This window comes from Rhipicephalus microplus, chromosome 1, assembly GCF_043290135.1.
Source record: "Rhipicephalus microplus isolate Deutch F79 chromosome 1, USDA_Rmic, whole genome shotgun sequence".
NCBI classification, from domain to species: domain Eukaryota; kingdom Metazoa; phylum Arthropoda; class Arachnida; order Ixodida; family Ixodidae; genus Rhipicephalus; species Rhipicephalus microplus.
Window position 1 is genome coordinate 282,351,566 of NC_134700.1, and position 27,272 is coordinate 282,378,837.

At 41.7% G+C, this 27,272-nt stretch overlaps 1 protein-coding gene across 3 annotated transcripts in view; it reads right to left on the bottom strand.

Moving 5' to 3' along the window:
- The window catches only part of LOC142817996 (uncharacterized), a 28,241-nt gene extending 1,690 nt beyond the window's left edge, over positions 1-26,551 (bottom strand). Inside the window, exons 1-9 of one of the 3 annotated variants that reach the window (XM_075896141.1) lie at positions 26,274-26,551; positions 19,624-19,721; positions 19,116-19,248; positions 14,650-14,776; positions 11,936-12,615; positions 8,529-8,729; positions 5,583-5,646; positions 3,327-3,489; positions 921-1,042 (exon numbers count right to left, since the gene is read on the bottom strand). In XM_075896141.1, coding sequence (XP_075752256.1) covers positions 925-1,042; positions 3,327-3,489; positions 5,583-5,646; positions 8,529-8,729; positions 11,936-12,615; positions 14,650-14,776; positions 19,116-19,238 — 1,476 coding nt within the window. In that variant the 5' untranslated portion in view covers positions 19,239-19,248; positions 19,624-19,721; positions 26,274-26,551 and the 3' untranslated portion in view covers positions 921-924. The remainder of the gene's footprint in view (positions 1-920; positions 1,043-3,326; positions 3,490-5,582; positions 5,647-8,528; positions 8,730-11,935; positions 12,616-14,649; positions 14,777-19,115; positions 19,249-19,623; positions 19,722-26,273) is intronic. The other 2 variants (XM_075896147.1, XM_075896150.1) reach the window with 2 other exon arrangements.
- Positions 26,552-27,272: the final 721 nt, after the last annotated feature.

Genomic DNA, 27,272 nt, shown 5'->3' on the forward strand with positions numbered 1-27,272 from the left:
TTGCATTCTGCTGTTAAGCTCTATGTGCCACATATAGCTACAAATTATGGCTGAACTTTCTTAATATAGATTTACCAGCGCAAAAAAAAGACGGCACATATTTTAATCATGAACCAACTTGCCCAAGCAGCAGCTTTAGTGAAATTTTTTAAGCACTGTTTATTGATCACAGAATGTTTTTTTTTCACTATGCTGAGGTGGGAGGGGGGGGGGCTGAGGATCCTGTAAAAAAACTGAAAGAGCTTGACCTGAACTAAGAAACATCATGTGAATATACACTACACTTATTCGTAGCCAGGCGGTGGCACACCGGGCCCGTGCCTCTCCCCTCCTTCCCCCCAAACTTTTTTTCTCCATGAAATACTTAGCGCAAAATTACCATTTGCCTGCCCAGACCTCTGGTTTAGATCAAAAAGGGCCCCCTCCCCCTAAAAAATTCTGTGTATGCCCTTGGTTTAGATGAATGAATTTCCAAACCCTGTTTAACATAAGCATCAGTGAGATTAGATAGATATATGGGGTTTAATGTCCTAAAACCACATATGGTTATGAGAGACGCTGTAGTGGAGGGCTCCGGAAATTTCGACCACCTGGGGTTCTTTAACGAAGCATCAGTGAGATTGATAACTAGGATAAAATTAAGGCCAAACCTTCCATTTTTCTCTTTTCACAACATACTATATGTCCTTGGCACAATTCACAGTATATAGAAATCTCAATTGAGAGTGCATTTTCATGTGCTGGCTCTTGTGAAATAATAGCAGTATATTTTGACTACACTCCGAAGGACAAAAAAAAAGAAAACGCCAGGCTCATAATACTTACAAACAAATTAAATTGAAAATGCAAAGCCACAATCAAGATAATATTCAGCTCTAATAACCGGATATCATCAGAAAATGTGTATGATTCATGCTCACACTTTCACTGATTGAAACGCAGCTTCTGGGCCAACTTCATTATCTTTGTGTGCACACTTGTGCGAGACTTCTGGCCACCTTCGCACCTGCTGCCCTTTGCCGGGTTGACATCAAATATCTGCCTGTAAAGGAAATGTGCACAGTAGGCACGCATTAGATCGCTGACATGCATCAAGTAAAGAATTAGCTTTCTTGACCGCCAGCAGCAGTAGTTTAGAAAGCATCTAAGGTGCACCTGTTTTTTTATAATCTATTTTGTGATGTCATGCTCCCATGATGGCATTCAATATATACTATCCAGTCCAAGGCAAATTATGACACTGATAAAAAAATAACGCAAGTCATCAGTATGGCTATGTTTTGCTGTTTAATGATTAACACAACCGAACTAAACCTTACAGAGACGGTTAGTACATGCCAAATTTCATTCGCAAATGTACTAAGAGAACACTCTTGTTTTTATGCATATTATGGGCACAATTTGCTATCACTGCTACTTTGCTTGTTTTTTTTTTGTAAAGTAATATAGCGTATAAACTAAACTATAGGTCGAGTGGGAATATAGGTCGACCCCCCAAGTTGAGGCTACTGAAAAAGAAAAAAAAAAGGAAAACAACCCAAAACTGCCGAACCACATTTATTTAGGAATTGGGCGCACCTCACCCCGATCGTCGGAGCCCCCCTCAACCACCATCGCAACTGTTCCTATTCGTCAGGTGAAGCACCACTGTCTTCTGAAGACAGTTTGTCGCTAGCCGCCTCCCACAGTGCGTCGTCTTCCGTGCCATCCAGCGAGTTGCTGAGGCAACTTTTGACAGATGGATGTGCGCTGCCGGAGAGAAAATCCTTTGCGCCTCATGAATCGACGCACCCAAGAGTTTGGTGCACGAAACTTTTCTCTCGTGAGCCCAGCTTCTCGAGCAAGTTCCACGGCTTTCTTGCAAATGGTGTCCACGGTCACTGGCAGCGAGCGCACACGAACTTCCCGCACAAAGTCCGCTAGCTTATCCTCTAGCTGCGGATGAACAGCACTTCGCCCACGAAACGACATTTTGCGAGGATTGCACATCTGCAGCTTCCCTTTATGAGCGCTCCAATAGCGCACGCTTTTTTCCGACACAACTAAGCGGCGCTGGGCAGCCATATTCCCGTTCGCTTCCGCGAACTTAACATCTAGTTTAAACGCAGCTGAGTACTTCCTCCTCGTACCGCTACTCATAATCAGTGAACGAAAAAAAAAAGACAGCTAAAAATGCAGCACAATGTCAAGCAGAGCGAAAACTCAGAACAGAGCGGGAGCAAATCACGAACACAAAGAAAACAGACGGAGAGAAAAAAAATCGGCTCGCGATTAGATTTGGATGCGGATATGGCCGCGTCCGACTTGTGGCACCTACAAGCCACATGTTGCCAGACAGCGGCGCACTGTCGGCTAGACACCGCTATATAAAACGAGGGGCGACTTTAGCTTCTTGTTTTATTGAAAATATCTCGACTTATATTCCGGTTTATACGGTAGGTGCACACAATGAACAGCAGCAGCAGCATTAGACAGTTGACATTTCCCTAACAATCAAGCACTAAGGGGGTACTACGCAGTAGTCTACTATGTCGTTTCAGCATACACTGTATTAAAGAGCTCAATCAGCAGTATCGATTATTGGCACCAGTTAGCCAGTTCTCAAATTCCATCCAATAAATGCAAATTAAAAGGGACAGAGCTCTTAGCACTCCCAGTGTGCACGCCATGCACGTAAATTTCATTTTCAGCATTTAATTTTGAACCAGTTCGGAAAAGTTATGCTCCTACTAACACGATTACAATGATGTACACGATACATTCATTAAATTATGAAGAACAATCACTCATTTGTGTGACTTTTTTCGACAAAGGTATCCAGTATATTTTTTCAAATGACAAGGCTCAGAAGATACTAAATACGAATTGACATTACAAGAGCAAAATAAGTAGCCATAAATTACCAAGCCTGCACACAATTACGGCTGCCATGACCCTCTTTACAACAGCAGGTTGGAAAGAGGGTGGCACAGTATTCTGTCCTGGTTCCTTATTGCCAGAAAAATGTTAGCCCTCTTCTCATTTGTTACTTCTGTTTCGAGCGACTGTTTATCAGGAGATTTATGGTCATGCCCATACAATGGGGAAGACTGGTCAGAACTTGGGAGTTAGCCGTGTAAATCGGGAGAGTTGGTAGGCCTGATTATAAGATGCCTAATGGAGGGCTTCATAAATTTTGACTATCTGCAGTTCCTTACATGCACTCACATCAGTCGAACTTGAATAAAGACAGTTCAAAACAAACAATCAAATTTGTAATGCTATTAATAAAGCTTGTAAAAACATGCACTTGACAGGTTTATGTGTTGCACAAGGATGTCTCATACCTTTGCAAAAACTCCAGACTGGTGGAGGCGCTACCTGCATAGGCCATGTTAAGTACATAATAGCACAGAAAGGCCAGGCACGTGGCCTCCACAAAATCACTTGGTTCGCTGAAAAGGAGCTGTTGCTCGGTTGCCACGAAGCATTGGTTCTTGAAGATGCTTCCTGTAAAATAATGAGAACACAAGTGATTTCTGAAAATATCCATGGCCATTTCAAAACCTACTCCGTTGCCATTCCGAAAGAAGGCAGTGTTCAGTTGTATCTTTTTCAAAAAGCACCATCTTGAACTTGCTAATAAATTTTCTCGCTCACAACATGCAATGTACAACATGCTATCAGTTGTAGAGCTGTTGATGGGGTGTTTGCAGTTGTAAAATTATGTCATATAAGACTTTAAAATTAAATCTCAAATGTGTCCAAAATACACATGACAATTACGAATTATGTTACATTAGAGATCAAGAAGTGCTTTGAATTCATCTTTGTGATGCACAAACGTTTATTGTGGAACAGTAAAATGCATTTTAAATGACTTGAAATATGTGCAGCACAATCTGCTGTTAAAGGCAACCAACTTTGCTAGTGCTATAACTGGCTGCACACACTGAACAGATGCCTATGAATGTGTTGGCAGCATATTTCACTTAATTATACTGTTGCCGCACGCTATGGTGCCAGAAATATTGTGACAGTATTTACTGGACAAATATTCAAAGGGGTACTGACACCATTTTACAGAGCATGGGACAAGAAGCTGGTACTGGATTGTCACTTCAGGGTACACTGGGAGCCGAAACTAGCTTTCAAAAAGACATCGCAATTACTTTTTGAGAGTGCTCCCATGTTTCACAGTACATTTCACAGGCCCTCAACCGCCTAGAAATTTCTTTTGATGCAAATAAAAACGGCTATTGAAAATTTTCGTGTTGGAACCCCTTTAAGGTTATCAAGGTGTGGTTCAAATGAAACATATGAGAAGAGCACAAGGATGGGTACAGACTCGTCAATGGGCTTCATTTAGAACACGTATGGTTACACGCTACAGTCTGCAAATTCCTCATCTATGCATCATAGACTTGCATTAATTCTTGTACAATCTGAGCCAAATACGCTGGCCCAATCATTTTCCTCCTGAAAAAAAAAAAAGAAGACCTCAGCAAGCTTAGGAGCCAATTGGTCAAGGCTGCATCTCCGAATTTCATTCTTGCCAGTAATGGCTGTCATAGTTTCTGACAAGTAATCAATGGACTTTCACTGAAGTCAGAGGCAGATAAGACCCTTGTCAGGAATCAACAACTTGTGTTCCCTGCGCCGTTCATATATATATTGGCCTGTTTGATTGATGTAAACATTCCTCCAGGTTTGATAAGCAACTAACAAACTAAAAGGTGTGGCACTTAGTGCAATTTTACACACCCTACTAGTGGTTTGTACGCTCCCAAAACTTTTCCAAGGCTTCCTTTGAAAAAATGTGCAATGGCCTTTTTCAGTCTTCGAATACGCACAATCATAAAATAAGTCTTCACATGCTCGTGGTAAATATGTTCAGAATGTATGATCTGATGTTAAAGTTGGGTTAATATTAAAGCACAGCATTTTGTCTGGTGAGCTAGTTTGTGGGTGAAGGTTACTCTTCTGTGCCGTTCAAGGTAAATGCTAAGACCCCGCATTGCCTCTATGAAGTGTGCAAGATTGCACTAAGTGCCACCCCACTGAGTTCGACGTGCGCTCGTCAAGTAGGATAACGAAGTCACTCAGACATGGAGGAATGTTAACATTGGTCATACAGGTCAATGTATAAATGAATGATGTAGGGAACACCAGCCCTTGATAAAGACCAGACAAGGTTCTCACCTGCCCAACTTAAATGCATGCGAATTGTTTACTTTTAGTAAACCATGGCAGACTTTACTGGCAAAGACAAGAATTGAGATGCAGTTGTGACCCAATGGCACTTGAGCTTGCCTAGGCTTTTTTCCTAATGAACAAAAGCAATGATTGTGTCTGTGATACTTCACTCAGACTATCAGAATGAACGCAGGTTCCCTGCATGAGTGTACTGAATAAAACCCAGTTGCAGGTCTGCCCTCACCTTCCACTCTTCTCCTCCGACAACATCTGTTATTTAAGTGTATAAGTATCTACTGCACCTTGTAGCTGGAGTTAGGCTCACACTCATGTTGTAAAATGTCATCAATTTACTTGACCTCCTCGCACAACAATCAACACATAATGATATCGACAAGGGAACTCACCCAGTGCAATGATTGTAGGCGTTGATGGCAACTCGGCAAGCTTTTCAGTGATGCTTGTTCCCTCCTGGATGAGCAAAAAGATCCCGTGTACACAAAAGCACAAAGAGATATGTACAGTTGCGGCCATTCCAATATATAAATCAGAGATGCGATCCCTGCAATTCCGTTTTCCACCATGGTTCCTGGTCTATTGCAGGCTGTGTGCACCAAGTACAAATTACCTACCTAGGAGCCTTGAAACTTGGAACAATTTTAGAGCAAAGTAGAATGGATAGCGAGCACGCAAAAAAACCTGCTCACATTTTGATTCATTTTTCTCTCCGGATTACAGAAACATCATAGACAACTCTGAATGATTGCAGGTCAATATATCAATGTTAGTGGTGATAGTATTGCTTAAAATTATTTTGCATGTGCGACAGCAAGGGACAAAGTGAGCAACATCTTGCAACAACTCTGGCCTATTCCCATTCTTAGTGCCCTCCTCACTGCGTCGTAATGAGGCACTACAGCCAAAGTGACGAGAAACATTGTTCTGCAGTGCATTGCAAAAAACTAATGCTTTGTGCATGTGGAGCACTCGGATTGCACACAAACACTTTTTTTCCCATTGAGCCTGAAAAAGGCTAGTAAACCAAGTTTGTGCACTGTGGTTCACCATGCGTGCACCATGCCCCAACACAGTTTTTGTTGCATGAAGTCTCACTTTTCACAGCGCTACGTTCCTTCTCATTCACTCTGTGAACTTTATAGTCGGATGCTTGGGGACTTCACCCCCTATCCTAGTGGCTCTGATGAAACAATGGCACCTGCCCGCACTAACTGTTGGCTCAAGGGCAGTGTATTTTTTTTTTTTTTTCAGAACATTTTTGTGACTACGACACAATGCGGATAACCAAAGTAAGTTCCACAAAAAAATTGAAAATTGCCTTTTTTTTTACACTATCTTCAAATGCTGATACTTGTGACAAAGCGCGTGTTCCGGTGTAATTTTAATGAATAATGCTGCTGTACAAAGCCACCAAAATTACCTTAAAATGAAGCACAAAGGCAAAAGATATGCAAAGCTACACTATCCTCCTTTTAACTTGTGTCCAGCAATTCATGAATTAGGTATTTTTGGATGTTTAGCATATTTGTTCTGTCAAAAAATTTTGCTGCAGCGGTCACTAAATTCTCGTACGGTAGCATTGCACTTGTTCTTTATGGGAAGAAAATACATCGATTAAGAAGTGTAAAAAAGTTAAGTCTGCTCAAAGTTCAGAAATTGTGAAATTAGAAGAAAACTGTTTTCAGCAGTCAAAGTTTAATTTTCCTTTATACAAAAGCAGCTTTTTTCACAAAATTCAACTGAAAAAGCTATTGTTTTGTGCTAAAAACCTGCACAGCATTCAGTCGATCCCAGATATATTGAACTCGAAGGGGATCGCGATATATGTAGTTCGATATATCGATGAGTCGAAACACAAAATATGTGCATTTAAGGCATAAATTAGAGCATCTCAGACCTAAAAACAGTTTTTTGAAATCCTAACAAGCACTTAAAAATGATTCTCTCACAATATGATAAAGAACAAGGCCTGAACATCTACTTTTGCAAGTTATCGCACTTCATTTCACTTGAAAATAGTCTGTAAACTTTTCTCTCTTTTTGCGTGCCACCAAGTTTCAGTTGTCCTCAATATCACTGGACCCTTCCAAGTAAGCAAATTCAGCTCATTCGGCCACAACAGCGCTGAGTGGCACTGAATGCCAATGTAAGCTCCGTAGAGCGTTGGTGGTGAAAGCAATAATTCCACGGCACCGTCAACATTTGGCATCATCTCGGCATCCATGCAGTCAGAACCAGCGACGTCGTCTTCTGCTCCAATGAAGCCGCTCGCTGTCTGAGAGGTGGCCGAAAACACTAACAAGGCATAGAATTTACTGAGGCATTGTACGCCCTTGACAGCAGTCATGACGCACTCAAAGTCGTCACCTGGCACAAAGCCCGCAAAGAAACAGTTCACGACTGTGCTTTACTTGAGGTCGCTCCTAGCACCAGCCATGATTTTTATCGCTACGAGCGTATCAATGTGTAGCGCCGACTTCCAAATGATGATTTATCAGTAACGAGGCGAGAAGTACACAGGTCCACAAGCCACAAAATGCGATGCTGCCCACAAACGAGCAAGCTCCCACCGTCAGCATGTTGGTGATAGCGATGTCACTTGTGGCTTTGTCATTTTGTAACCGACAGCTGTTGCTTTGGTGCGGAAAGCTAGAAAAAAGCGTAGCCTCCGAAATGAGCGTTCTAAAACCGGAAGCACCAAAATACCTCATGAAGTTGCACATCTCGAAGGCCACGCTTTTCAGTCCCACATGCCATCATACACGATTGAATGCGAACATCGCAATGAGATCACTAAACTTCCTTAAGTCATTCCACTTCGTTTTGGTGCCCTCGGTCATCACCATGCCCCCACGTTAAAACCTGCAGATCGCACATCAAGCATACCGGTGCACTCACAAGTGCTGTGCAACGAGCTAGATCAGCGAGATGGAGTTTCAATGTTTCACTTTTCAGCACCCCCTTTTAGTCACTTGCACGCGAAAAGGGATCGGAACTTGTCGAATTGTGGCTATAAATGATCATTATTTGTTAGGAAAAATGCAATTTGTGGGCTTTAGCGTGGCTCAGAGTTCAATTTAGTGGATGTTCTGCTGTGCGTGAGTTCGATAGATGTGTACAGCAGTCCCGTATTTTTGCATGGGAAATTCAAGGGGATCTCTCAACTTTTTGATATAGCCAATAATTCGATATATCATAGTTTGATATACCCGGGATCGACTGTATTCTATAAAATCTAGAACCTAAAGCTGTTCTCAACAAACCAATACATCACTTTCTCAAAAGATGTTACTGTCCAGTTTTGTACTAACATAATGCAACAAAGTGAAACTTACTTCAAATACTTGGTAAAGGTAGTTCTTGTCTTCCTTAAAATGCGCGCAGAGGAATGGTAGCACAGCTACCTGGACTGCTTTTTCTCTTTGTCCATCGTCTCTCACGCGCACCACCAGTTCCATAGTGTGTTTCGTCGGCGCCTCCTCCATCATCTGAAATAATGCAGGCGCACAGGCCGGCATCCTCTCCTGGAAGATTTCCTGCAATTATTCCAAAAATCAAAGTAAATAAGAGTTACTTGATAATAGATGAATTCATCTGTAGAGATATTAAAGTGAAAACTGTTTGAAATGTAGAACTATATTACCACCCTACAATTGAGTGCAACAGCTGTGACACGCCAAAAAAAGAAGACAAAAAACAGACTGGTGGGGAATACCACCCTGAAACTACTGCACCAGCTTACTAGAACATGTTGTTGGCTAGTAGGTTCAGGCTGAAGAAAGGTAGGGACGTAAACCACATAGACAAGAAAAAAAGAAGTGGACGAGATAGAGCATTGATTGCAACAGATTTTGTTTGCAAAATAAAAAAGGCTCCTTTTGTTTTTGTAAACACCAAAGCATATGAGCAGGAAAATGGCGTGCACTCCACGATTATGACATCACGATAAAAAAAAATTGCGCTTCTGCTTCATGCAGGGTAACGGACGTGCCACTGGGGCACACGCTTTGTTTCACATTGATAAAATACGCCACCAAAGGTTCATGTGCCACAGTGTTCTTGCTCCTTCCGAGTATGCGAATATTTGCAAGGTCCCGCCCACACATGCAGGATTCAAAGTGCATAGGTAAACGAACACTGATTTTATTACAGGGAACTCCCTTTAAGATGAACTCTTCAAGACGAATTCTTGCTTGAGACGAACAACACGGGAGTGTTTGTTTGGTTTCCTATAGACTCAATGCAAAACAAAAACGAACCGCATAACAGGTTTCTTCTGTTGAGACAAACTCTCGCAGCGACCAACAACGACGGGGATTCTGCGCAACAAACATTACGGTCTTGATGGGGGCATTCAGGTGAACAAGAGAAAGCAAAAAAAGGGGGGAACTTCCTCGTGCAAGGACTCAAACATATCGAAAGCTAATTGTGACGTGGACTGAGAAAGCGAGATAAGTGGAAAAGAAAGGTCAGCGCATAAAGCTGGTATCTCCCTCACCCCCAGCCTGTAGGTGGAGAAAGGGACCGGCTTTATTAACAAAAAGCGTTTGTCCTTTCGTGTTCTCGTTACGTTCTTCAGTTCCCCAACAAGAGTACAGTGGAGAACAGAAGAACACGGGAGCTTGGCTAGAGGGGAAAAGGCAAAAGAAGGGGGGGGGGGGTGAAAAGTCAAATGAAAGTGAAAATGGGAAGATTTTCTGTACATTATAATCACATGAACGGAAACCACATATGTGGCACTAGCACTCCCATCAGAGGAGTATGATGCATTTTTATTGCCGTCACACAATGGCACCTGAGTACATGTCGTGGTAAGTTCGCGTTGTTTTGTATAGGGCCTGTGCACGTCGTACCTCTTCCCACTTAAATGCAGCAAATTGTGATGCGCCACTTTCATTACGAGAGTGAACGACACAGGAAGGTCATTTTGCACACTAAATATAGCTGCGTTGTGTCTTTTTTGTGTGCCTGAGGCTTGTGATCGAGAGTAGTGTAAACAGAGATCTTCGGCTGCTTGTTGTTCAGGAAAAGTTACAGCGGGCGTAAAATAAGAAAATATCCGAACCTCATAGAAAAGCTTCTAGACTATCATAAGCAACTTAGTGTATATTGGCTTTGTCAAGGTAACGGTATGCAATGGAGGCGTATCCAAAAGTGATAACAAAGCCAGCCAAAGGGCTGGTGCCAAAAAAAGCCAAAGAGCTGGTGCAGTGCCACATGCAACAGTCCCTCAAAAGGTGAACCGCCAGAAGAATGAATTTTTCATTCTTTGAATGAAAAATCTGCTCGCCTCTCCCTTTTTTATCTTCTAATAGTCAAAATATGGTCATGCAACAATTTTATTGTTAAAATGTTGTAGCAATTTATTCATGAGCATATTTATTATGAACTTGTGAAATCAAGTACTCACAAGATTAGTCTAAATATTCTAGTTGAAAGCATGGTTTTTATCGAGCTGAGCCAAATAAATGCTTTTTCTTGTTTCTTTCCTCCCCATTGTAAGTATACTTCATTCAGTGTTTTCAAGCAACATAGTATTTAAGTGCACTTGGTATGTTAGCATTTGGTTTTTGGGGGCACTTTTCATAAGACAAACTCCTGATAAGACAAACAAATGATTGTGGTCCCTCGGAGTTCGTCTTAAAGGGAGTCTACTGTATTAAATTTAATCAAAAGCTCGTGCTCACTTACCCTGTCATTAACACAGCGTTCGGTTTGGTGGATATAAACCTCGCCGCATGGAAGTGAAATTTTGTAAACCACGCACAACACCGAAAGTACAAATGGCCTTGCACGCCTTTTACCTCAAAGGGTAAGCTTTTACGGTTCTGCAATGCGAGGACACAAGCCGAGCCACTTTTAAGGAGCTCAAAACCAATAGGTACCTTGTACCTGTTCGCCACCTTCATAAAGTTGTAGAAAACTTTGTGGCTATACGGCACGACTTGTGGTCGTTTGTCCATCAGTGGCTGTTTTCGGCTTCCCCTTTAGTTTCTGAAGCAGGGTTTCAGCTACTGCTACCATAACAGCAAAGGTATCAGCAGCTTTTTAGCCTCTCTACTTGGTGGTTAAAACTCCTGAATTTTGTGAGCACAGGACGGTGTTAATGCAGATTTTGAGGAAAATAGTATCAAAAGCAAGCTTGAGCTTTAGATTAAAATTAATAATAAAATCAGTGCTCGTTTACCTATGCAATTCGAATCCTGCAAGTGTGGGCAGGACCTTGCAAATATTCGCATACTTGAAAGGAGCAAGAACACTGTGGCACATGAACCTTTGGTGGCGTATTTTATCAATGTGAAAGAAGGTGTGTGCCTCAGTAGCACGTCCGTTACCCTGCATGAGGCAGAAGCGCAATTTTTTTATATCGTGATGTGATAATCATGGAGTGCACGCCATTGTTCTGCGCACACATCTGCAGGTATACAAAAAGAGCCTTTTTTTCTAATAAAATCAGTAGCAAGTGATGCTCTATACTGTCTTTTTTTTGTCTACATGGGTTGCATCCTTAACATTATTGCAACATTGCACTAACATTAAATTTCAACAGTATCTTTTAGGACAGGATTCGTTTTTTATGGGTAAAAATAGACTGGAGTGGTTGCACTTCCATGATATACCAATGCCATCAGGCACCATAGAAAGTCCATAATTTACAAAGTACACATATAATCTTGAATACGATATTTGCTTTTGACCTAAATAAACAGTCCTTTCTAGAACAATTAAGATAGTATCTCACCTTCGCATTCTTCCCCAGAAGTTCATTGGCGTGCTGGTAGAAGACGGGCTTAATAAAAAGTAAGGGCCACTCGTTTTGCACCTCTGATGTGTGTGGCAGGGGGTCCTTGTTGATGAAATTTCTCTGTTCTACATACAGCTCCCTCATGTACTCCAATGCCTGGGGTACATTTATGTCCCGAGCTCCTTTTCTACCTTCCCGTTTCAAATATTCAATTTTTTCCGCTGAATCATTTGCGGGTTCAAACAGTCTAACTGGCTGCCAGTTGGCGCACCCATATGCCCACTTTCGGATCTTGGTATTTGCGCTTTTTGATGGTGAGGCTGAGCGCTTTCCTCTGGTGGTATTTTCAATGCGATTTTCTAGCTGCTGAAAGAAGGCGTCATAACCCCTGCCCAGCAGCTCACCATCTATTCCACGATCTTCTAACGCAAGTGGATATGCTGCAACAACTTGTGAAGCTGCTATTCGTATTTGCTCTCTTCGTGGCCTACCCGACTTTTCGGTTAACTGAATCCCCACTATCCTCACAAGCTCTCTCCTTTCCCTTGGAGGAAGGGGCAACGGAGCTTCCAGAACTTTTTTCAAGGCGGCTGGAAGGCAGTCCAGTGACAGCAGCTGCCTCTGAGCACCAGGTTCTTGGTTAACAACCAGTAGTGGCTCCGGAAGATCAGTTGGGTCTAGGGAATAAAACAAAACCATACAGAAAAAGTTTGGCATGAAAACTGAAGTAACTATAGATGTACTGAACAGGTCATTTGTTACATTTAGCAGATATTGGTAGAAGAGTTGAAATTTAAAAAGATATTGAACAAAATTTTCAGCCAAATTGAAGGAATGGTTGCTGAAATCAATACACAGCCTTCATTTCAGGCAGAAACTAGAGGAAAATAACAGTTTTAATGCTTCTTTAACAATCTGCCATGTCTAGTGGCCGCACTGTGAACTAGAGGAGGTGAACGACATTTAGTGACATTAGATATATTGGAATAAAGCATGTCAAGTATGCCGTCATCACCCACGTATATCTTGACCCACTCAGCTCCCAACGGTTCCCAGGATCACTACAAACAGCATTGGCAAGAAATAAGGATCCTGGCTGGGGTAAAGCAAGAGTGCTTTTATGGAAGGTGGAGAGTGGGGTGAAAGATGAGGTGGCAAGAAGAAAAGGACAGGAACACGTGCACCCTGCACATGCCTAGGTGAATGTGACATCGTGGCTCATGCCCGGGCCACAGCCGCCACACTCTGACAATCCACCCAAAATACAACCAACTGTTCAAAAATCTGTAAAATATACATTGTTTATCACAACATTCATGCCTTCCTGGTAGAATTTTGATGTTTTCATCAGTTCTTCCCTTTAAGCTTCTCGATACATTAAAATATTCATGGGCACAGACTAACCAGAGTTATTTGAAAGATCATATATAATGGTGCCCAAGAATCCCTGTTATAATAGAGGGAACAAAACTGAAGACTTTTGATGAAGTGATAATTTGATAGTCAAATGGACAATAAGGGTTGTGACAATGGCATCCCAACTCTTTGCAGCACTGCAGAATTAAAAAAGGTGCTTGTCGGTATTACCGAGGGTCCTATCAGAATGACCTCATGCCATATCCAGAACACCAGCTGGGTTGGCTCCTGTGATCTTCAAGACTATGCCCAAATAACATATATACACCTGATAATAATACAAATATTCAGGCCTAAAGTGTCGATGTAGCTTGATTTCTTGTATGCATCACTACAGATGAATACTATTGCTGAACAGCTGTGAACTCTGAATACTGCAGCCTTGAAACTCATACCGGTACCAAGACTGCAGTGCCACATGCATGTAGCACAAGACCACGCTCAGGCTGCCGCAACATGTAACCAATCCTGCGCCCGTTTCCCTCGCCTGACAAATCCTCATCGTACGTGCAGTTTTACAAAAGCTTGTCCATGGGCGACATTACACACCACTGAGCTCCTCGATTGGTTCTTTGCCCTACGAAACAGCGCCTTGGCCTTGCAGCGATACAATTTCAGCTGCGCAGTGAGTGCACATTTTCATTTTTCTGTGCTGCCCTCTGCCGTTTCATAGAGCCCAAGACTCCAGGAAAATCAGTATTGCCAGAATGAAAGCCTCCAAGATGAAGAGGCATCTTATTACTATGCTGCGAAAAGAAAATTTAGTATGCTCAGCGTTTCCTGCCCGCACCGCTATGACATGGGCTGGTGTGGAGGAAGCCCCACTCGGTCATTGCTGGCGCGCTGATGACATATCACAGACGTCGCGTTGCGTTGCCGGAGTGGGCAGAGTCACGACAATGGGCTACTCTTTCGCGGAGAAGGGTGGCGAGTGGCCGCGCGAAAATTTGAAACCGGCTGAAATGGACGTTCTAACCCCTGCAACTTCCTTATTCGCAAAATTCTTGTAGCAGCATGTTCACCCACCAAAAGCACGCATATTTCACTTCATTAAAATTTTTGAACTTCGCTGTTGTATACTGGCACTTTATGGTTGCACCCATATGTTAGTCTTCGTTAATCTGTTATTTATTGCTTGTAATAAATTTCCAGATTTACATGCCAAATAAAGAAAGCATTAACATTATCCCCTGAATAATATAATGAACAATGTCACCATAAATCACACAAACTTCATGAATCTCGCATGGTGCTGTAAAAACTATATCATATGACAAATAAGAGAAGTAAGGCACCTGACTGCAGTGAAGAGGCTGGTGGGATCACCTCTGCCACAACAAAAACTGTTTCATCAAGGGGCAGCTCTTGCAGAAGCTCTTCAAAAGTTTCTTCATCTAACTCGGTCCAATCTTTCAAGAAGACCTGAGCCAGAGATTAGGAAAAAAGTTGTGCAAGAATTGTTTAAATGTATTTATACACCTACAAGGTTCAACTGAAATCAGTTCACCCTTTCATAATCTTTCCATATTGTGAAATCCCACAGAAATGATTTTCAATATACAAAGCCAAGTGCTGATTTTTTTGGAGATTTTTAACCTTTTCCCTACCAAAAATGAGCTCACCCACACTGAAACAAGTGTATGGAAGATAAGGTACAGTAAAAATGTTTATAAAGCGCTCAAAGCATGCATTCCAGTTCTAGAAGGGCCTTAATTCTGGTAACCAGAATTGGAAAATGGTGTCCTCCTCAGTGTTCAAGCATGCCACAAAGAGCTATGTTCAGAAAAAAGATGAAAAACAAAAAATTGCTTGTTCGGTCAAGTTTTTCAGAATGGAAAATTTTAGTACTGCGAGTGTGGCAGCAATTACACAGAGTGGTATGTTTTCTTAATATTACTGGTGTCAGATGATGACCGCTTCTGAATGCATTGGAAATGGACACCGATAGATGCAAACAAACCCTCACCTGTGTATCCCAAGACTTTCTCTAACCAGCTCGTTTGTCTGCACTAAACTTTAGATGTTAGGGTACTTTCCATGGTCAAGCTAATCCTCTGAATATTTTTTTTAATATTTTGGTTATATCTTGTGCATCGAGAGCCTTTAAATAGTTTTTTTCAGTTGTTTGAAGACGCATGAATCAAATAGGCAAACAGAAATAAAGTTTTTTTTTGTGTCATTTCTGGCCCAAAAACCTCAGTAGGGAGAGGGTTAATTTATGCACAAAACTGAATTTAAATTGGAGCTAAAAAATCCATACCACACCGAGATCCAAACACCGAGGAAGGCTACATTACATAATTACACTTTATGTTAACATTGAATGAAGGAATTTTTAAAATTTTAGTGCACCTCTCGTCGCCATAAACAAACTTGAAGAAAATGTCCTACATTCTCTTCATCCTGCTATCAGAATAGTAATTTCTAACTCCGCTTTAGCTTCTTAACTCTAGGAATGCTTCAATTCAACTCGCCTGCTGTAATTGTGCAGTTCAGCAATTTGCAGTAGCTAATGCGGCCACGGACTGAGGGCTCCACCCTTAGGAACTTCACAAGCAAAAAGGACAAAAAGTTTTCCACAACTACAACTATTGCAACTGCTCTAGCTCATCTTCTTTGCCACTAGGGATGGAACCGATAAGCTGCACGGGGTAGTGTTAACGACTTTTCACTTTTGTGTAGTTCAGAACTGCCACTACTATTTTGTCAGCTACAGTGGGCTTCCACAGCATGCAAATTCACCGAGTTTATGAATGCAAAACAAGGCTTCATATTTGAAATCAAAGTACAGTCGACTCTCAATAATTGAAACTCGAAGGGACCTCTGAATTTTGTTTGAATTATCAAGAAGTTTGAATTATCAGAAGTTCTCTGATAGATGACTCTGGGTGAGGCAACACCACACATTATGATTAGGCATTGATTTTATCACATTTAAAAATTTTTTAAGTGTTTTTAAGCTCTAACTGCACGCAATGAACAGAAAGCAGATGACTAAGGTCCCCAAGTTTATTGGCCATTTACTGCTGATAAGACCTTTTAATGAATTGCCAACTGCTTCTTTGCTATAAAAGTATGTGCCTTCGACACAAAGCTCTTTACACCAGTTGAGAAGCATTACGGTTCACCATGCGTGTGCTTTGTTTCAAACACCTGTTTACTAGTGAAGCCTTTTTCTTTGAAGGACTGAGGTACTTATTTTTCATTTCTAGACATATAAGCATGCAAATTTTTAAATAGTGGTGGGAAAGCAGCAGATATTTTCTGGTATGAAACTGCAAAAAGTATGAATTAACCGAATGATGGAGTTTGAATTAAGAGGCTTTTAAATACATTCAAAGAATAGAGGGCCAACCAAAAAATTTAGTTTTGTTTGAATTAATCAAAAGTTTGCATTACCAGAGTTTGAATTATTGTGAGTCTACTGTAATATGAATGACACAAAGAATGCAAACAAGTAAAGCCGGCACACTTCCACCAATATTTTTCTTTTCAGAAAAAGAAGCTGTTGACATGACTAAAATGATTATAAATATACCTACTGAACAAAAACAATAGTGTAATGAAGTGTAATATTGAATAATTAGATATAGTCACCATGAATGAAGTAAAATCCTGGAGACATGTACAGTCATGGACAATCAAATTACGAATGAGTCGAAAGAAACTAAAACACATTTTCTGGTTTTAGTTTCCACCGGTACGCTGAATGTAAACTTGCGCACTTAATAACGGGTTCAAAACAATTTCTGCAGGCATGATATAACTTTGTCATTTTTTGCATGCCTTTCACTTGTCCATGATGGCACTACACATGAATTAAAACGTGATAATACGGCTAAGCAGTGTGTATACATTAGTGTTCCCTATATTTCTAGCAATACTGGAGTAATTTTGACTAGAGTACTTACATCAGAACTAACATTACCTTAAGTAACCATGTTTATTGCAAGATGCAGTGGTTACCTCGAGCATTTGCACATACCAATCATTGTACTATAAGTTTTGATACCACAATTCAATCTGTGAGCACTGTACATGAGTCCACAATGACTGTGTTCTGCAGATGATGGCCAAATAACCCTTAGCAACATGCCCCTTCCCTGAAAATGTAGCTCATCGTGCACAGAATACAGTGATGAAGTTTAAAGTTTGGCGGAAGTCTGTCTGGTCGGGATGATACATGGTTGGAGGTAAAAAACCTGGAGGCACTGCACCGACTAAAGTAAAGGTTTAAAAAGAAAAAAACACAGCAAAAAGACGTTTCGGCTCCCTCACAGCAGCCTTTTTCACATTTCACCGTGAACAAGGCTGCCGTGTAAGAGCCGAAACGTCTTTTTTCTGTGTTTTTTCTTTTTAAGCTTCTACTTTGATCGGCGCAGTGCATCCAGGTTTTTTTACCTTCAACTAGAATACAGTGATGTGTTTTTTTTTTCGACTTTTTATGTGAATTGATGAAAAGAAACAACCCTTCGCCACAAAACGTGCTTCTGAGATTCCAAATTCACAGATTTTTTCCAATGTTCGTTTAAACAAGCACTGCAGTAGCATTTTTCTACAGCAAAGCATCACTTTAACAAGGCAACACTTAATACAAGAGTTAGGTTCTCGAGTTAAAAACATGCACTGAGGTGGTATGGTTCTTGAGTTAAAGGGGCCCTCTAACCCTTTTCATGACTTCCTAGTTTTACATTTTTTTCTAGCTGGTTGCGTACACTGACGGCTTAGAAGATAAGTGCCGCAAGAATGGCAGCGATAGGGCCACGCAGTGCAAAGTTATTCAGCATACAGATATCAAAATACAAAGAAATGGATGCTTACCCTCAACTCGATTTTTGCGGGCTGACCTTACTGTGTTTCCCTCGCCCTCTAACGTCGGAAGGCGGCCCAATGAAATGAACTGCAAGCCCTATCATACAGGAAGCTCGCATGACATATTGCCTGTTGCGTCAGTGTATTAAGGACGTCGTTGCAATGGTAACAATGCGGCACTTGAAGAAGGAATGACACGTGCGAAACGAGCCAGCTCGCGAACACTTCTATAACGTTTTGTAGCTTTTTTCTTTTAGTTTCTTCAAATAACGATTCCCTGAGCGTCGCCGCGTTCCTTCCGCACATGGCGTTCGGCGCATTCTTTGACCAGCTTTGGGCCTTTCAAGCTGGAAAAGTCGGAGAGCTTTATTCTCTGTCATTTTGAGTCAAAAGTCATGCTAATGAAAAAATAAATCCAATAGTAATCCCGGTTTTGATGCAACACCACGATCACATCTAACGTTACATTTATCCAATCACATGTCCTGCGCCCTCCGTCGTCATTTCCACTCACAGTAGTTCTGGAGAGTGCCACTACGAGTTATGCAGACGGCACCGATGTTTTCAAGCGTTAGAGGGCCCCTTTACAGACATGCACTGTGGTGATATTTCAGGCTATTGGAGTGCAATAAAACCTATGAACATGACACGCCTATTCAGACAGCTAGACCCTTCTAGTAATTATTTCTGTAAAACGATTCGATCTCAGTGGCCCATTAAATCTTAAAAGCAGCATAGTACAATCAAGGCAGGTACACCAACATACAGCGAGTGCAATCAGAAGTTATTCATTGAACATGTTAGGCTTCTTTCCTAAAATAAATGACTGGTAAGGGTGTAGGTCCAATAGCTACCCTACAACTTTATATTTCCCCATTTATTCCTTCTGAATAAACCAAAAGCTTTGAAAAACATTTTGCTTGGTTAAATAAACTATATCTTTCTTTACCTTTGCGTTTTCCGCACTGCAAATTCCCTTCTGCCTGGCTTGGGTGAGCACATCTTGCAGTGTGGTTGCATGAGCCACCTTTTTGACACTATGGTCAGCATTCCATAGTTTTATTAATGGCATTGCTCACTGCCTGCAGGATGTTGTAAAAAATTTGAGTAGAACAGGTGCATTCACTAAGCAGAAAGGCACCACAACTTTTCCACCACAAATGGGGGCAAAGATGTAATGCCTACACTGATATAGAGCTACATTGATACAGCTACACTGAAAAGGCCATGAAGGCGGACAGAGGCAGTGGGAGAAGTGTTAAATGTCTCATGAGGGTGACCTGTAGAAACCTGCAGGGCACAAAAAAATTAATATATGTGCAGTGTTTTACATGCAATAACTAACATGCAATAGATACAAGAAAGGTAATGTCAATGTAATAAGGTTTGGCACATAGCCCCTCTACATTCTTTTTACCAGTCTATTGCACACAAGTATTTTATTCATGCATACTTACCAACATGCAAAACTTTCCACACTTAAATGTTTACCGTGCGTTTGGCTGAGTGCTGAAGCAAAGCAAATCTCAAGTCGAATAGCTTCAACCAGCAAAAACTGTAAAACAGAAGAGTAACTGGCATACTTTTATTATAAGATACCGATTTCATGTAACACTGAACAGAAATGTAGCTCAAGCAAATATCAGCAATACATTAGAATGCCTACGATAGTTTGCTGCAGGTCCAATAAAATATGAAGCAATGGAACACCACTCATCACTGGCTGGATTGAGGCAAACATTACTCGAGCACATATGATATTCCTTACAAGGTGATACAGCCACAAATGCGCCACAGCAATAAAACAGAAATGCTGCCTCAGGAGTTAGCCTTTGAAAAACTTTCAGTGGCAATCAATCAAAGCTAACCAACAAGATGAACATTATTAGCATACCCAATGAAATAAAGGACAGAAAACCTGCCCTGAACATACAGTATGCAGAAGTCATCCATCTTCAAGTAAAATCAAAACAGGACACAGTTCCACGTGTTAAAAATGTGATAGAGCACACTGAAGAGGCCTTATAAAATGATTCAGGATTAATGCATGCAATAAGTGTGCCATGCACAACTGTTTTTTAGAGACCTCTGACACCAAGACTGTAACATCAAGATGTTTGTGTTGTTCAATTTCCCTGCATACGTGAGCTCTTCTGCTCATTAGTAATGAGCATTGCCTTTAAAATACTTCGGTTTCCTTTCAAAATAAGCATGATTGGTCATTTGAGTTGGCAGCACCTTGCGACATTTCCAGTGGTATGACGTAGATAGGGAACCTCTGCGACATTCCACAAGTGAAGCCAGTATTGTCGAGATCATGAAAGACTTGCGAAGCACACACAATACCATCATTGGCATCCAATAAGAGCTATTCCCCACCCATGCAGCTCTATTGTCAGACTGCTCTCAATGTGGTGCTGGCTGTTTACACCTGGAATGCTTTCCTGTCAACAATGCAGCTGTTAGGCCTAGCCTTAATTTGTGCAGCCTACGAGTATGTGTCTTGTGGCCTACACAAGAACCACCATCATCATAAACAGGCATGGGCCAACGTAAATTGTGGTTATTCCCACTACTCACCACTGGTCCACTAAAAAATGAAAAATAAAACTAATCAAACAGGTATGTGATGCTGTGCGGTCAGTTCAAAAACTATCTGCAAAGAGACTGTGGAAAGCTGATGACCTCGAGTACGTACAAGAATAGAATACCAGGGAACGGGAGATGAAACACTGGCTGTGAAAAGACCCTGAAGAGATTGAAGACCTACGTCAACAAGGACGTGCCAGTAGGTCAATGAGAAATGTGAATGCTTGGTTTCACCGTGAGCTTTGTCTGTGGTGTTCCAAAACTTGTGTCATGTCTGTGATTTTCTACAGTTTAACTTGAACCTCTCTGCGCTGGGAACCAATGTAGGAAAAACCTAGCATCACCTAGTTAAAGCCTAGCGATCCCCTAGAAGCAACCTGCATAATCTAGTTGCAGCCTAGAAACAGCCTAGAAGCAACCAGATTGGTTTTCAGAATCATTCAGTTTCACTGTTTCAAGCCTTTCATGGCTTAGTGCCAGCTTCTACATTAAAAAAATTTTTTAGGAGATGTGCTTGTGATGAAAATCTAAGTGCATAACTCATCCTACAGTACCCATATTTTTTTTTATCATGCAGAGGTCCCCAACTTGAAAACTGCACTTTCAATGTCACCAAAGTTTAAGTGCATGTGATTTTAGGTGCTACCCCACAGCAAAGTGCTACTTTATGATTTTATGCAGGCATAAGTCATGCTAAAACTTGTTGTGACACAATATTAATGAGATCTAACAGACAATTATGCCAGGGAAAGTACAGGGAATGTTATATGATCCACCGAGGTAGCTCAGTTGGTAGAGCATCTGACGAGTTATTCGAAGGTCGCAGGTTCGGTCCCTGCCCACAGCAAGTTATCTCTTCGTCCACTTTTGTTTTTTCACATTTACATTACAATTACCTCATATAACATCCCCAATACTTTTCCTGGCAGGATTGTCTGTTATATGTCATTAATATTGTCTTAATATTGTGTCACTTAAATGTAGACTTCATTCCCTAATTGTTAGCATTAGTTGTATGATATGTTAGAGCATTTACTATTCAATTTTGGGATCAAAGACACAGCTACAAATTACAGTAACAAAAAAAATTCCAAACAAAAATTTTGGTGTCAGAGGTACTTTACACACTGCATGACAGCACACTAACAGGCCAAGCTGGGCAAAGTTTCAAAACCACTTTTACAGTTTTTCAGGAAAAGAAAAATTAAACCGTATCACAGAAGCACCATCAATTAAGTATGACTGATAAGGAGTCCTGTCCAGCAACTGAATAGGGTGCACAAGCAATGTTTCACAAAATGTGTCTTCAAGTATATAGAAAGAGACAGCTGGAGCAAAAGCAGCACGAACACACTTCACTAACAAGGCAACATCACAGCCAGTTTTCACAATGGCAACTATTGAGCCAAACACTGTGTTTAATTGTGTGCCTGAAACAAGAACGTACTCTCCAACTGCATACAAAAAGCCATTCACTGAAGCTCTCTTCAGCAGAATACTGTTGTCAGGTAGCTGTACATGCTTCAGATTGTTAACCACTGTCAACTCCATACTGTGGCTCATTTCTACAAACACCTCAGTAGTATGGAAGAGACCTCTAGCTGCCAGAAATGATTGGTACAGCTGGTGCTGTTCACTCAATGTCTTTGTGACATTTCTGTAATTTCTTGCACTTCGAATGCACTGTTTGAAATATTGATGCTTCGATTCAAATCTCATGGTCCATACATGGCAAAGTGGGCCATACTCTTGAATTAGTTCACTATAGTGCAAGAGATAATGGTGCTTTGGGCGCAGTTTGATTGACGGGAAAAGACAACTACGGAGTTCTACATAATCCTCAGTCACAACTTTCAAGTATGCCACTTGGGCAGGAGTAATAGTATGTGCCATGAGCAGGTCAGTGATGATCATTAGCTTCTCACAAAGTTGCCAGACTGGGTCACTTACATTTACTTTTGGGCCTACTAATAGAGGAAGTAATCTCAAAAATGTCCAATTCTGCATTGCGTGACCTCCGAGTTTGTCACTCTGGCTGGTCACTTTTGCTGGCTTGTTCCTCAAATCATGAACACTGTACTTCATGGTACAGATCCTGTTGTTCAGGTAAGCATAAGTAAACCAGCTTTTCTTTGTTACAAAGTATCTTATATACAATGGCAGGTCATACCGAACCACACCTTCAAAAAGGTCGTGGCCTATACATGGTGGCAAGCCAGAATGGCAGACATGAAAGTGTTGTAATATATGAAACGGAGAATCCATGCTTATGCCATGGTCATCATGTCCTCCAGAGCTGTTGACACATTCCACTGAACGATTGTAGTTTTGCGGGGTTCGTTTTTCCCCTACTGCGCATGGGTTTTGGTGAAATTGAGTGCGAGTTATCAGGCAGAAGCGACACATGTATGTTGATGAGCTAAAGTTCTGCGTAAAGCCACCAATAATGTGACTTCCCAGATTATCACCTGCAATAAAATCTAGCCGCACAGTATGGTTCACACCATTAATACGCAAACCATCACGTTCAAGTAGTGAAAGATCTTGAATTAAAGGGTGCAGAACTTTATCAAGCCCAAACTCTTTTACATCTTTCTGCCGGCAAAGCATTACCAACTGCATAGCTTCAACCCGTGATCTGTAACACAGTGGCAGGTTTCCTAGAGTCATGTACACTGCAAGCAATTTGAAATTGCCCTTTGCTGATCCTAGTGGATTTACCACCTCAAATTCATCCTGATACAATATTACATGTATCACATTCTCGGCCGATCGTTTGAATGGCTGGCAGTGAACGTAATCTGTGTAGCAGTCGCTCGATGCACTCAGCTGACTGCTTGGAGCGCAAGACATGAGAAAACAAATGAGATTCTCAATGGGCACATAGTGAAAAATGGATACAACATTTTGCTTATTCATGCCTAAAGAGATTTCAATTGGTGGCACAAAACAAAACTTCGTTTTGTAATATTTGTGCCGGGAGTAAGATGATCTCAGTGCCACAGATGCTTCATCAAAGGCGTCTTTACAAAATGCTGAACGTACAGCAGAAAATGTGTCACTTGAGACATTTCTGGAAACTTCACGCAACAACATGTCTCTATTCAGATTATGCAGATTCTGCAACTCTTTCACAATATACTGCACGGTGCTTGCTGGCACATGATGCTGAGACTCCAGTTTCAGAAGAAAAAGAGCAAAATTGTCAGTAAAGGGGTTCAGCGGCAAATCGCTGTCACAACCAGACTCCCTTTCACAGTTATCTCCAACATCAGCAGGGGGTGTGCTACTGTGCTCTTGATCTGAACTGGATTCAACTTCAGGTACTTCCGTGCACTGTGTTGCAGTTTTGCCCCGGTGATACCTTGAAACATGTGTTCTGAAGGAACCTGCTGACCTCAGCACACTACCACAACCCACAAAAGGACACATAACAGCATCAATTCCACTCTCCAGATGGGCAGCTATGTGACCAAGAAGCTCCGTGCGAGTAGGCACACTCGCCCCGCATGACAACACAGAGCAGACAAACGCATCATCAGTCTGTTTGCTGCATCGCTTCTTGTGATGTCTGAAGACGTGACTTCTTAGGCTCTGATAGTTTTTAAACAAAGCTCCACAAGGCTCACAAGGGCAAAGGGCACCGCCCAACACACTGCTGTGATAGTGGTAGTGCTCGAAGTAGTCGGTCAATGTTGAAAATGTCTGTGCGCAATGCCGGCAAGTGGGCATTCTTCATTGATGTTATGGCTGCAATGAAGGTAGAGCACTTATTTTGCTAAATTACATTCACTGGCTTGTGCACTTTTTCAGACCGCCCAATTTTATAATAAAAACACTGCTACAATGGTAATAATACCTTACAGTCTACAATAGTAGAATCATTCCAATATCTGGTTAGCATGTCAGGTTATGTTCAATTTCATATGAACATTAGCCAATGCTTTTTAAGCAGTCCTCTATATAAGAGCACAGTGAATATAAATATTCTTGACCTGCTACAAATGTTTAAACTAAGTTGAAGCAGGCGGCGCAAGGAAAAGAAATAATGACGGAGACTGTAACATTAACTGCACAAATTCTACAGAAAACTGCACCCATACTTGCGCAACTTGGGTCTCTTAAAAGGCTATTCCTGAATGTGCAGTCAAAAGTGAGCTTAGCATATGCTCCAACATTACACATGTTCACAACTTAAGCACTGTTAAAACTTAAGTAATGCTATCCATTATATCGCTAATGTTGACAACAGATGTTCATATCTTGCACATATGTGAAAGCAGCTTCAGCCTCTCAAGTGCAGCCAGGTCCAATATTGAATATAATTACTTTAAAATTTTAGCTTGAAACATAATTACTTTAAACAATTACTTAAAGCTTTTTGTGATATATTGACTAATAAAACAGTTGATACCAAGTATGAATTGCACCGTAGCCTGCCAGTAGTACGCGCAAGAGATGGAAATGGGTGGCTTCAAGATAGGGCACCCAAAACTTCGCATATGCGATCGCTTGATTTTGTTGCCATACACCAACTTCTTGGGTACACACAAGGACTCCCATGCTGGATTAGCTGCAGTTAAGCAGTAGTATGGCTAAGTGACGTGCAAATTCGCAATGTTGTCGGGTGTAAGCAATGTGTCGTGCAATTCCAAAGAAATGAACTGCTGAGCACGCAAATCAATAGACACAACAGAACATGCATGCGAAATGCGAGCGCCAATCGTACCTCACGGCTGTCACTCAGATTCCGCCAAATATGGCAAAATAAGTTTACACACAGCCAAGTGATAGTTCCTGCCCCTGTCGTCTCCTACACCTACTTTTGTAGTAATGAACGTATGACTTGCAAGCGATGCAGGCATGGAAAACACGTGTGCTTTGTCTGCGCTCGATAAGACGACAAAGACACGTACACGCCTGGTGTGTACGTGACAGCAGACTCCTGCTGATCAGGCTTACAAGTGCACCTTATAACAGCCATGTGCATGGGCACCGAGGAGATCACTAATGAGTGCGTGCACAAACTGACCTGTGACATCCTCAAACTGCAAAGATGCAACTGAGTAGCAGGCTTCACCACAATAACACAATCAAGTGACGTTAACAAAGGGAAAATCGCGTTATTCCTGAGTGCAAGCAATGCTTCATACAATTCCGAAGAATTAAACTGTTCGCGGAACCCCTTCCTACATGCGCAACTCAACAAAGAAGGTGCAATACAGCATGCGAGCACTATGGTCGTACCTCATAGCCGTCACTAAAAATCCACAAAATGCACTGAAATATGCCTACGCACAGTAAACTTCGCTGCCCCTACCGTTTCCCGCACCTAGTAATAAGGTATATATGAGCAATGCAAGCTTGGCAAACACGTGTTTAATCGTTCACCTTATATAGCGACAGACTTTTACATACCTAGCTCGTATGAGCTGTGGCATGTGAGTAAGCCTAATAACTCTTTATGAGAATATTGGTAAGACAAGAAATGATCGGTAACAGTGAAATAAATGCTTACCTGATCGTAATGTGTGCGAGGAGATGGACTTGGGAGGCAGGTGAAAGAGCGCTGATAAGAACCGCGTGTCTTGACCGCGTACGATGCCAGAGACCACTGAACAGCTGAACGTTGAACTGGTTGAACCACCAAGTGAAGAGCGCGCCAAAAATCGTCCTATATAAAACGTTGGAGCAGTGCGCGCCGCTGCGGTAACCAGTGGATGGCCAAATGTTCGTGTAATAAACGATCCTTCAGACGCACGTGTTCTGTGGTGTGGTGGCGAAAGGAGCGGCGGCGCTGTGATCGGCTACGAAGGGAGGCGCTCAGCTAAAACGGCACCGGCGGGCGGTGCGGCTTTTAATCGAACTCGCGACGCTCCCTTCGGGGCAAACTGACTACTTTAGCGCCTGCCTACAATTTGTTTTTGTATTCTAGCCGACACCACGATGCACCGATGCTATCTTGCACCCATTCTATTGGGCAGTGATGGCCGTACACACCGCAGCAGTCGTGTTATTCTGTGTGACCATCAACGCATTTTTTTTTTCTTTTGGCCTGTTGTGGTTGGGAAGAGCTATGGTGGTGCAAAAAAAATTATCGGTTATTCAGGAAAAGTGGTGTAAAGGGAAATAGTTCTGAAGAATCGATGTTCTCGTCGCAGGTAGTGAGAACCATTCAACAACCGATGAATTCTTCGGTGACGAAGTGAAGTCGCCGTCGGTGTTCACCGAGTAGACTCATGAATTCATAAAAAGAACAAACGTTTCCCCGAGCCTTCCAAATTTTATTATTGGGCTTGAGCTTGCATGGTAGGCTTGTCGGTGCGAAACAGCGTGAAAACAACGAGTTCATACAAAGAAACAGCAAACCGCACCCTTTTAAAATACACTTCATTACTGTGTTTCATTGACTGCGTGTTAATTGGTGTGCCAACTATACAACGCAGCTACGATTATAGGATTGCTCTCACTAAACAAGTCAAGGCTTGCAAGCACGGAAAAAAAAGGAACGAAAATA